Below are 13,003 nucleotides of genomic sequence, written 5' to 3'. Positions count from 1 at the left end.
TAGTAAAATAATGTTCTCATATTATTACAACATTAAATTACAACTTTTACTGTGAATATTTTGACTTTATTCCCATAAAATTACTACTGATTTTTAAATTTTTGCTGTTTTTTTTTTCTTGTTAAATTCTATGTTTACAGTAGAATGTGCCGCGGGCCACAGTTTGGACACCATTGATGTAGCGTTTCTTCACAAAATGCAGTACATCGCCAACTAGTGGCCCGTCATGCATCTTACACTCTTTCCTCCTCCTAAAAAATCACTTCTTCCAAGTTGTGCACGCGTACCGGCCTGGGGCTGCAGTGAGCGGCAGTGAGGGAATGTCGTGATGAAACGCCGCCTGGGGGCTCCTGAAGCAGCTGAGTGGCTTTAGAGAAATCTTTTGTTTTGTGTTATAAAAGGCCTCGGTGGTAATGGTGTCGCTCAAAGAGCCTCGGGGTGGGGGATAGAGTGTGTGTGTGTGTGTGTGTGTGTGTGTGTGTGTGCTACATGGTGCTGCTTGTGGAGCCTGGGACCATTCAGCACCCGCTTGTCCATCCATGTGAGCAAAGACCTGCTGTCTCCTCGCTGCTTTTAACCCCCCTGACACACACACGCATTTACATTTTAAGGCATTGAGAGCCTGTGATTTATTTCTATATGGCCTTCATCCGGGGGATGAAAAAGGAAAGAAGTCGTTTTTAGAGCGTGCTGAGCACCATTAGACGCCCTTTGACTTGTCGCTGAGCCAAAAAGGCGTTGTAGAAAATGCACCGTCATCTCATGCGAGCCACTACTTCCTTGTCTAGAATAGTTGCCAGTGAGCTAGCAATGTAACAATATGTGTATTATTATGGCTGTGCTTCTCAGCGCTGTACGGCTGCACTGGAGACCAAAATATTCAGGAAAAGTCGCCAGTGTGATGCACACAACCACAATAATGAACAATAAAGCTCTAACAACGGCCACACTGTGTTTTAATGTGACTTGAAGAACCTCACACGCGTCTCCACAATCATCCATATTTGAGAAATACGTGTATTTGTGAAGGATGTAGGTCGCCTGTACATCTGCCATGAAGCCACCACCAGCACTCACAAGAACAAAACAACAACCTCCATTATGCACCCTGCCCCGCCCCAACAACCCCAAATTCTGCATATCCGGCATATGCACGTTTGAGTGCACGTCACACAAAAACCGGCGGCCTATGCCCCCACTTTGCCACAGATCTGCCCCCCCAGTCCTAATAGGAGTTAAGCTGTGCTCTCATTTAGCATCCTGCCTGTCTAGGACATGCTGCAGGGACATAAGGTGTCTTTTGAGAAGACCTCAAACACATCACATGTGTGTGACTGTCCTACATTTAGTCATTGACCCCCCCAAATCCTACATTGATGATTCATAGTCTAAAGAAAGCAGAAATATCAAATGATGTTCATTGTGCAGCCCATTTCCAAGCAAAGTACTCATGCAGGGGTGTCCAAACTTTTTCATATTTTATTTCTCATATTATAACTATTTCAAGAAAAAAGTGCATCTCAGCTTTGTCATATACGTGAAATGCTACTGAAGGACATTATTTTATCCCATAATACCACCAGTTTATTCTTGTTCAATTGCTTTTCTTCTCTCATTCAATTACATTTTTTTTCTTTTAATCTTTCCACTTTATTCTCGTGGAAGTAAAGCTGTTTTTCCATGTCTGCTTTTGTTTTTGTTTTGTAATTATCCAACCATTTCAACTGCCCTATTCTTCCTGTAATTCTGACTTTATTCCCATAATATTTGGACTTTATTCTGGTAATATTAGATGATTTGTTTAGCATAATATTGCATTTTATAAAAAAAATTTCTTTCCTCCTAATATTACTTTATTCTCGTGAAATTACATCTTCATTCCTCATTAAATTAGGGTGAGGATTTTTCTCTTCATATTTTGACTTTATTCCCCCCAAAAATCTGCCTTTTTTCTCATTTCTGCTGTTTAAAAAATATATATATATATATATTTTTAAACTTCCTTCTTCATGTAATGCTGTGACCTTATTCTCCTAATATTTTGACTTTATTCTCATAATATTATAAGTTTTTCCCCAACCTAATTTTCCAAAAATTACAACTTCAATCTTTGTTTTGTTTCTCATATTGCAATTTCATAAAATAAATAAATAAAATAAAAATTTTTTGACTTTATTCTTGGAAAATTACTGCTGATTTTTCCATTTTGCTGCTATTGTTTTTTTTGTAGTTTTCTTATTAGACAGAATACCTGTTTACGGCCTTCTAAGTAGATGTTTTTAAAATTATTAGAGCCCTCTAGACATAAATGAACACCCCATAGTCACCTTTACACGCCAATTATCCAATATAGTAGACATAAGAAGTGAAAATAAGACATGTTAGCATTGGGAGAGTTCCTTGCTGTTGTTACGGTTTCTGTACAGTCCTTCGTGCGGTGGCTGTTGTCTCATCAATGTGACATTACTGACACCTAGAGACCTGTGTAGAACACTACATATCGTCACAACATCTTTGAATGCTTCTTCTGAATGCCTCATATTTGCATTCACTTCATTTAGCCATTTTTGTGCTTGAAAATTCTTACGTTAGACAAAAAATGCATAAAATGTGCTTATTTTTGGAGTAACAATAGGCCGTACGCAATCAACAACAAAACAGCAGGATGTATTCATGAATGTGTTGTGAAAAACCGTGATAGAGTGAAGCCACGAAATTTGAAGCGTGAAGTGGCGAGGGACGACCATAGACACAAGCGATGCAAATGCCAGCGCTGGAGAGAAAACCATTAGCTGCCAACGAAGGTTTAGTGAAGTCCAGTCCATCTCTGAAGAGGAACTGTTGTCCTCTTTTGTATTGTATTTGTATTTGTATTTGTACTTTATTAATCCCACAGCAGGGAAATTCACTTGTTACAGCAGCAAGCAAGATACGCAAGTAAAGAATACATAGTGACTACAACACGGTTCAGGTGGTGCAGGTGTTGTAGAGCCTGACAGCGGTCAGGTTCTTGTATGACTTCTGTCAGAGAGGGGGTGCAATGGGTGCAAACTTCCTTTTTTCGTTGTTGGGACATTAGTTGAGAGTGGCTGCAGCCAGTCCAGGTGCTCCTCCCACACAGATAAAAAAGGTGGCATATCTAGAAACTATGCATGTGAGTGTGTGCGCAGATACAAAGAACAGGCTGCATTTGTTTGAGTTGTAGATAAGCCTTCAGACGTACCTCAGCGCTTATTCACAACAGAGGGAAAATATTCCATTCCTAACACCCCTTCAGAGTCTGTTGCTAGCATCAGCTTTAATAGTGACGGAAAAGGAGTTGATGTTGGAATAAGCTAAGGAAGGATGGATTTTTCCAGCTTGGATGGATTATGCAAAAACATTTATTATGTATAAATGTTTGTTTTCCGTCAATATTGTTGCACCGTCTTGCCATCCAGAACGCGCGACGGTTGCGTCAGTGTTGGCGATCCATGCGGACACGAAGCTAAAAATGCACGGTAAGAGGGAAAGCGATGAAATTCCCCCGTGAGACTCTTGGCAGTCGGAGAAAGGAGCCCGCATCCTGGCGTACACCCGAGCGAGCCTTAAAAAAAAATCCCATTAAAGACGATCGGAATTGAAAGGGAGGCGCTGCCTGCCCTCGAGTCAGCCATCTATTCCTGTCAACACAGACACGGCATAAATGCAGGCACTCTATTTTGGTCAGCAGAAGAGTGAAGGGCTGGGGAGAAAACACCACTGGGGGGTAAGGATGGAGAGATGGTTTCCATTCGTGGTGAGACGTCCTCCTCCTCCAACACGTGAGTCCCCTTCCTCGCATCAAGTGCTGGAATGCAGCGTGCGCGTCGCCAAGCCTGAATGAAAGCGCGAGGGCCTCAATGGAGCGCTGCCTCGCACACTTGTAAAAAGATCCGCGGGGTGCGACATTGTGTCTTTGCGAGCCTCTTGCCGTGGGAACCGGCAGGTGCGGGCGCGCTGGCCAATCGGACGCCGGGCCCCGCCCTCCTGTCTCCCGCTTATGGTGAAGCACACGGACGGAGAATAAAGAGATTAGCTGAGGCCACGGTGGCTTTGGCAGCTTCTGCATCTCTCTCTTTGCTGCCGTCACTGCTTGCGCTTCCACACGGCCTGGAAAATGTGTCATTCTCCACTTTTGGAGGTAGTAGTGCAGCGACAACAGAGGCAGGAATGCACTACTGTACAGTACGACTGCTGCAGTACTACACATGGGGCCTCGAAAGTACATGCAGTACATTTTCACCAGGAAAAACGACATTTTTCCGTGTGTGAAAACCCTCAAAAAACGCAAGAATCATTCTATAATGCAGCCGTATCAAAGTGTGGCCCGCGCCACATTCTAAAAAAATATAAGTTAACAAATAAACTTAAAGAAAAAAACAACAGCGAAAATGAGCATCATTTTACACGACTTCAGTGAAAATATCAACAAAAAAAAGAGTTGTACTTTAACAAGAAAAAGAAAAACATCATAATATAATGACAAAATATAACTTTGGCACTTTGGTTGTATAAAGTTGAAATGTGAAAGAAAAAGATGTTTGTTTTCAGATCATAATGTGAGGGGAAAAAACTAAATAATGCTGGAATTTTTGGAAAATTAGGTTGGAGAAAAAGTTCTAATATTATGGAAAATAAAGTCCAAATATGATGGGAATAAAGTCATAATGTTACAAGAATAAAGTCCAAATATTTAGAGAAAAAAAGTTGTATTCCAAAAAGAAAAAAAGTCACACTATTACAAGAATAAACTCATAATGAGGGAAAATAATGTTATTTTAGTGGCACAGAGTTGAAAAAATACATGACATTTTTTAAGCTGTAATATTATGACAAACAAACACAAAATCGGGTTGTAGTAAAAGTTTGAATATTACGGGAATAAAGTCAAAATATTCTGAGTGATCTACCTGCTGCACAGATCACTGCTACACCTGGAGGACAGCGGGAGCGCTGTGAGGGTCATGTTTTTTGACTTCTCCAGTGCCTTCAACACCATCCAGCCGGCACTACACAGAGTGAAGATGGAGAGTGTGGGAGTAGACCAACACCTGACTGCATGGGTCATAGACTACCTCACCAACAGACCACAGTATGTGAGGCTCCGTCACTGTGTGTCTGACATGGTACTCTGCAGCACAGGTGCCCCTCAGGGTACGGTGCTCTCCCCTTTCCTCTTCACCCTCTACACCTCGGACTTCACACACAACTCCACACAGTGTCACATCCAGAAGTTCTCCGATGACACAGCCATCGTTGGTTGTGTTTCAGAGGGGAATGATCTGGAATACAGGACGGTCATCAGGGACTTTGTCAGCTGGAGTGAGCTTAACCAGCTGCAACTGAACACCAGCAAGAAAAAGGAGATGATCATTAACTTCCAGAGGAAAACATCTCACTTCACACCGGTGAACATCCAGGGAGCGGACATAGAGTTGGTAGACAGCTACAAATTCCTGGGTGTTCACCTTAACAACAAACTGGACTGGTCCGTCAACACCCACGCCCTCTACAAGAAGGGCCAGAGTCGCCTCCACCTGCTGAGGAGACTGAGGTCCTTTGGTGTGTGCAGGACTCTTTTACGGACCTTTTATGACTCTGTGGTGGCCTCAGCCATCTTCTATGCTGTGGGCTGCTGGAGAGGGGGCAGCACGGACAGGGACAGGAGCAGGATCAATAGGCTGATCAGGAGAGCGAGCTCTGTCCTGGACGGTCCTTTGGACTCCGTGGAGGAAGTGGGGGAGAGAAGGATGTTGGCTAAGCTGACGTCCATCATGGACAACACCTCTCACCCGCTACATGACACTGTGGGTTCCCTTAGCAGCTCCTTCAGCAGCAGACTGTTACACCCACGGTGTAAGAAGGAGAGGTTCCGCAGGTCCTTCATCTCTACAACACCTGAACCATTTTGTATTCACTATGTCACTTTGCATTCTTTACTTGTGTATCTTGCTTGCTGCTGTAACAGATGAATTTCCCTGCTGTGGGATTAATAAAGTACTACTACTACTACTACTACTACTACTAGAATAAAGTCAGAATATTACAAGAAATATTTACAAAGATTCTTTAAGAAGAAAGTTGAAATATTTGGAAAATTAAACAAAACAACAAATGCAAAAATGAGCAGTAATTTTACACAACTTACGGTAAGTGAAAATGTTAACAAATAAGCGGTGTAAATTAACAAGAAAAAGTAGTCATTTTAAAGGAATAACGTCGTAATAGAAACATTTTAGTTACGTAAAGTTGAAATATTTAAGAAAAAAGATGTTCTTTTTTTAAAGTCGCAATATGAGGGAAAAAAATGCTGGCATCTTTGGAAAATTAGGTTGGAGAAAAAGTTATAATATGGAAATAAAGCCAAAATATGATGGGAATAAAGTCGTAATGTTACCAGGAGAAAATTTACAAGAAGAAGGTTGAAATAGTTGGAAAATTTTAACCTTTTTTTGTTGTATTATTATGAGGAACAAACATTTTTTAGGGGAAAAATCAGCATGTGGGAAAAGTCATAATGTTACAAGAATAAAGTCAAAATATCAAGAAAAAAAAAAGAGTTGTATTCTAAAAAGAAAAAAGTCAGGATATTACGAGAATGAACTTGTAATGAGGGAAAATAATGTTATTTTAGTAGCACGGGGTTGAAATAATAAAGGAAAAATACGTTTAAGTTGTAATGTTATAACAAACACAATTTGGGGAATAATATGGGAATAAAGTCAAAATATTCAGAGTATTACAAGAAATATTTACAAAGATTCTTCAAGAAGAAAGTTGAAATATTTGGAAAATTTAAGAAGCAACAACAGCGAAAATGTGAAAAAAGAGCCAAAAGTTCATACTACTAAGAGGATTTTTCCCCAATATGACCAAATAAGAACCCTGGGCCCTAATAACATCTCCAAATGCATACTTATCCGGACCCCCATCAGAATGCAATGGATCCCCACTGGGCTCATGCACCACCCCTCCACTAATTTCCAGGGAAACACTCCTGTAAGTTTTTTCATAAACAAAATCCCCGTTGGTCCCCCCAAAGAACGCCTCGAGTCATTACCCAATGTGTTGTAGCTTTGGGCTAATTGATGAGGAAAATCCCCCCCAAGTGACTACTGAATGCAGATGAATGACGCCTGTGATAAATGTAAACTTAAAGGTTCCCCATTTTGCAAAAGCGACATAACCCTAACCCTCACTTGTTCGCTCCGCTCTTGAGAGAAGAGGTGCTCAAATGCTGGCTTGTCAGTTCAAGTTGAAGGAAAAGCCTCCATCCTCAAGGCGGCCCGCCACTTTGTAAAAAAAAAGCAGGCTTCGCTACACATCTTAAAACATCCGTCAGTCAGCTGCAGACGTGAGAGCTGTAAGTTTTCTTCAGCAGATAAGCTAACAAGCTAGCATGATGTTGCTGTCAAATCAAGGGCCTGACAGATTAATCAGACAGGCGCCAAGCGGGATTCAAATATTTTAGGAAACCCGTTTACAACCTTGTAAGCAGAGTTTTTTAACATTATTGGAGCCCTCTAGTCATGCACTAACACCGCTACGTTCCTCGTCACGGAAATCCGACCAGAAGTGGACTCGCGGGACGAAATGGGGGGGTAAGCCACTGCTGATGGGGGTGTCATAGAACTTCATGTCAACAAATCGGAGCTATCCTTTCATGTTACGTTGTTGGATGTGATACATGACATCGCTGACATTGGACAAGTGCAGAGTTAGAGTGTAAAAAGTGGATGAAGTGCACAGCAGCGCTTCTTGGAGACACATTCAGATCATTAGCATTAAAGCTACAGGCGCACACAACGTCATGTTCCCAATAGGGTGAACTAAAAGCACTTTTAAACTGTCTGTTGTGGCTGGGACACATTTCAAATGCATGAAAAATACTCGACTATAGGACCTTTAGTCATGTGACACTGGTAAACCTTGCTACAACAACAAATCCAACTTTGCACAGTAGCAACTCTGCCTTTAAAACAATCTTGCAGACCTGCTTGAATCATCCAGACATTTGTTTACTTGCTTTGTGCTACCGAGACACTTCAGGAGACAAATCCGTGTCAAATACCCCCCCCCCGACTAAACTTAAACACATCGCTGATCGCCAGCAAACACGGCAAAGCCGACAAAATCTTGAGGTCACCCGGAAAAGCAGCCGGGGGAGGGGGGAGGGGGGGTGGAGGAGGGGGTAGAGGCCTCGTGCATATTTCAGAGGATAAATGCACATTTGGGCTTTTTCGGTATGTGGGCTGAAAATGAAATCACACATTTGGTCTTGAGCGCGCTCACTCAGCCGCGCTTAAGAGCCTTGTCGTGTCGGAGCCTCGCGAGGCCCACTTCCATTACACGCCGACCCGCTCGCTTCAAGCAGCTGTGTGCAACATCTCCCGGGAGGTTGGGTCGGGGGGTTGAGATGCTGGGAAACCGAGAGGTGTGTGGGGGGGCGGGGTGCAGATGATGGGTAATAATGACATACAGCTGAAGGGAGCCTGTGTGCACCTCCACTCTCATGAACAATTCTTCCTTATGCCATGAAACTGGACTGAAACTACCATAAAAAATACCATAATTTTGTCAAAAATGAAAGGACGACATTCATGATTTATTATCTATTATTTAGTAAGGTATTATCTGTCAATGATATACAGTATTTATCAGCTTGTACTGTTCATCTATAATATACTCTGTGCTACTCCGTATCCCTTCTATTATTTCATTAGGGTATTGATTATCTTACATTTATTACTGCCCAAATGTTTCTGTCAACTTTCGCTTAAGCTTGGCATTTACACTTCGTGCACCACAAACCACTACGAGGTCATCGACACAAATACCCGCCTCGCTCACGGTGCATCAGGTGCCACCATGTGGAGCGCACGTCGGGACTGCAGCACACAGACTCTGCAGGTATGGAAACCAATGCTTCCACACTAATATGCACGCAAAATAATACCAGCATTTGGAACCTGCAAGGGCTGCTGTTTGGTGAAGTGTGTGCATGGGCTTCCCAGCATGCCTTGCGGGTTCCAAATGTTATAACTGCTTTGCATGTTTCTTAGTGTGCGGGCGTTTATTTCGATACGCGCATTGCCCCCTGTGGTGAAGTTACATTGCATGTTCCACATGTTGTTTGTTTGTGGGTTTTTTGGTTGCACTGTGAGTGAAGCCGGCCTTTTGCCTTCGGGTTGCTTGCGACGTGTGAGCCGACTGGCTGCAAACGCAACACAGTGCCTCCACAAGTAAGTTGTGTGCTGCCTTTCATTGCGGTTACGTACTACTGTATGCTTTAAGGCTGCAAAAGCCCTCACTGTACACTTTATACACTTTTCTCAGACGGGCATTAACATTTTCTCACATTTCTCTCTTGTTTAAACACTCCTTCGTTTGAATTTTAATGATCAACCTACCAGGATGGACACATGAAATTATGAATAGTGACTCACACGTATTTCACAGTTCCTCTGACCGTGCCTCTTGGTCCTGCCGCCGTTCCGCTGTAGCGTTTTTGCATCCTTGTTCAAACTTATTGCTGCTGTCGTCCTTACGCTATTTTCCTCCTTCTTTACGTAACAAACCGAAGATTCATTTATTCCGTAATGTCATCCCTACAGCCACGTAACTTCTACCTTCCTTCAGCGTGTCCAGAAGTCCGACTTGTTGCACGATGGTTAGCATCAATTTATTTCCCATGTATTCCTATTACTCCAGAACATGCATTCAATTTAGGTCAAGTGTTTTACACACAAAAAAAGACAATGAAAAGTAAATAAATAACTACCAATTTGCCAGGGGCCCTTGGAGCTGTCTACAGTTGATCCATGTGACTGGTAGCAGCATAAATCCATGATCAATGCATCCCTAAGATTCAAAGAACAAAAGGGCAGCTTTCCCCCACAAATTAAAAAATATATATAAATATATATATATATATATTTTGATTTTCAAAAATGTGCAAATTTGCAGGGCAACATGTGGAGACCCACTTTATATATTTATGCATTATTGAGTAAGTCATCTGCAAATTCTATTAACTTCACTATTCCACATTTTTGGTGGTGGTGTTGAAACATCCTACAGAAGAGAGGTGGCGGACCTCATAGCTTGGTGTCGTGATAACAATCTCCTTCTCAATACAGATAAGACTAAAGAGATGATCATCGACCCAAGAACAAGGGAAAAGGAGCCGCATAGACCCCTGTTTATTGATGAGACTGAGGTGGAGAGGGTGAAAACCTTCAAGTTCCTTGGCACACACATCAGCGAGGACCTCACCTGGTCTCACAACACCCAACAAATTCCCAAAGGAGACTGTACTTCCTGAGAAGACTGAGGAAATTTGGCATGTCCACCACAATCCTGAGTTGCTTCTACAGATGCACTATCGAAAGTGTCCTTACCGCCTCCATCACTGTTTGGTACGGTAACTGTACAACACGTGATAGGAAGGCACTCCAGCGGGTGATCAAGACCTCACAGAACATTGTTGGGGCAGCCCTCCCCTCACTGCAAGACATTTATAAAACTAGAGTCCTACGCAGAACACACAACCTCATCAAGGACAGCACACATCCACAACACTCATTATTCACACTCCTACCGTCAGGCAGACGCTACAGGAGTTTGAAGTCCAGGACCACAAGGCTGGCAAACAGCTTTTACCCACAGGCCATCAGGCTCCTCAACGAAGCACTCGCGCACGCCGCACGCAACACACGCACACACTCATAGCACTTTTATTTATTTATTACTTATTTATTTGTATTAATGTCTCTTCTGTTGTTGTTGCTTAATTTATTGGTATTTATGTTTCTTATGTTCTTATTCTTTCTTGTGTTTTCTTTCTTTCTTTTTTGGGAGAATGAACAGAACAAGAATTTCATTGCATAGCAGAACCACCAGTTTTACTGTGCATATGACAATAAAACTCTTCAATCTTGAATCTTTTTATCATTTCCTTTTCCTGTTAGACAGCCTGGTTGGTACATGTTGACATCTCAAGTTAAAAACCACATCCAAATAAAACCCATTGGGGTCCAATGAAGTCATCCATGCAAACACGATCCAACGAGAGCGCATGCTTCACTTTGCCCTGCGTACAAACTTCCTCTGACAGCAGCACACTCTCGCTATTGTGCGTGCAATTAGTGTGTTATTGTTCACTTTCAGTCCTCCCGCCTTAAACCATCACGCCACGACTTCACATTGTGTCTGTGTGTGTCCTTCTTACCCTTATCCTCCTCATGGCCGCCACGATCTCCATGCGACTGTTAGGCCGCGGCACGTCCAGACTCCCCACGTACTGCCACACACACAAATGAGAGATGTTCGTCAACGTTCGAAGCATCCTCACTTCTTAGACTCTGTTATCCCAGTAACACCACTTGACTTCTTTTAACTCTTGCATGCCAGTTAACAATGCTAACGTGTGACTTTCATTCAGGTCATGAAGGCCTTAGGATGGCCACATTTGGACCCTGGAACAGATGATTTCTATTTTCACTGTTTATTAACAGGGAATTTGTTTAAAAAGCCCAACAAAGCAGAGGTGGACCACTGCAGTTATTAGATTCAACATCTGCACTTTTAACATGAGACGTTCATGTGCAAGAGGAAATTAAAGTACTGTTAGTCCAAGCAAAGAATCAGCCACCAGAAGCTTGTGAATCACCGTTGACAATGTTTGCTCAGCTTTTAAAATCAGTCAGTTGAGTAAGAAAGCAAATCCAGTGCAGTATTGAAGCTAATCTAGTGTGTACTTAATGATGGTTAATAATTGATAGGAGCAGCACAGATTCACACATTCACTTAAAGAGCAGGTTATAATGAGTGCAAAGTTGATGCAGCTGCTGAAAGTCAAGTGCAACTCTGCATGCATGCACCATGGCTCCGACTATCATGAATGGACCAGCCAGTCCACGCTCACCTTGGCTTGGAAGGAGATCCCATGCTGGTAAGCCTCCTCGTTGTGCAGCGGCAACCTGGAGTCCGCCACGTCGTCCACCAGGTTGTATCGGTTCCTCCTGACGGGCATCTCGGGCTCCGTGGGCCGCCGGACACGCCGAACATTCGCCGCACGTCGCGCTACAACCCGGCGGCAGTGCACGGCGACAGTCCGCAAGGGGCTCCCGCTTGACTGCGCATCGTTGTGGTTCCCAGCCGGAAGAAGGTCCACAAGCAGTGAGCAGGACTTGACGCCAATGCGGTTCTCGTAAATCACGAAGCCGAAAAGGAGAAGGGTGGTCCGCTGTGGAGAAAAGCTGCAGGTGATGATGTCTCTTCTCTTCCCGCCCTGCCTTGAACGGAGCAATGCTCTCTGTGGGACAAAGTTCCCCGTGTGGGATGCACCCAGGCCGGGACGAGCACACCCGAGCTCCCCCTGGAGACCAAACATGGAGACACTCGCGCCAACAAACAAGGTAGGAGGAGGCTAACATCAGATCCTATACTAAAATTTTACCTTTACAAGATAATAATGAGGTATTGCCATATACTGCAGTATCATTTTTTACTCAACTGCAGAGAGTGCCAGGCGTCTAAGCACACTGAAACATGACTATATAATACATCTACAGTCATCCCTTGCTATATTGCGTTTTTTCAGAAATTAATAAATGTTCGCCGTTTCATTATTATTGGAAACATATTAAAATACAAGCGATATGTAGTACTCTGGTTACTAGGTGACAGTAATGACACAGCTCATTCAGACATTACCATAACGATGTATGAAGTCAGCCATGGCATGTCCCACATAAAAAAACAACTTCTCCTCCCATCCCGTGTGGAAGTGGTAAGTTTTTGGCTTCTTAAGTTTAGAAGAAATAAATTTGAGGCTAACGTGTTAGCTTACTAGCTAGTGGCTGTCTTGAGAACCTGCAGCATAAGAGTTGTAATAAAGTGTAAACAATGAATAATAAGAGTATAAAGGTGACTGTAGGGGTGGTATTTCCTGTCAACAGGGTTCTAATAACGTTAAAGC

The 13,003-nt window shown here is 42.9% G+C and overlaps 1 protein-coding gene across 4 annotated transcripts in view; it reads right to left on the bottom strand.

The window, feature by feature from the left end:
* si:dkey-34e4.1 (carboxyl-terminal PDZ ligand of neuronal nitric oxide synthase protein) overlaps window positions 1-12,590 on the bottom strand; it is a 44,434-nt gene extending 31,844 nt beyond the window's left edge. Inside the window, exons 1-2 of one of the 4 annotated variants that reach the window (XR_008566620.1) lie at window positions 11,948-12,587; window positions 11,252-11,323 (exon numbers count right to left, since the gene is read on the bottom strand). Coding sequence is in view for 3 of the 4 variants with exons in the window: in XM_054758227.1 (XP_054614202.1) it covers window positions 11,252-11,323; window positions 11,948-12,415 (540 nt within the window). In the remaining variant the exon portion in view is untranslated. Of the gene's footprint in view, window positions 1-11,251; window positions 11,324-11,947 lie in introns of all 4 variants that reach the window. The other 3 variants (XM_054758227.1, XM_054758228.1, XM_054758226.1) reach the window with 3 other exon arrangements.
* Window positions 12,591-13,003: the final 413 nt, after the last annotated feature.

This window comes from Dunckerocampus dactyliophorus, chromosome 17 (assembly GCF_027744805.1).
Source record: "Dunckerocampus dactyliophorus isolate RoL2022-P2 chromosome 17, RoL_Ddac_1.1, whole genome shotgun sequence".
In the NCBI taxonomy this organism is placed as follows: domain Eukaryota; kingdom Metazoa; phylum Chordata; class Actinopteri; order Syngnathiformes; family Syngnathidae; genus Dunckerocampus; species Dunckerocampus dactyliophorus.
Note: the sequence above shows the minus strand (reverse complement) of the source record. Positions and strands in the feature narration are given on the sequence as shown.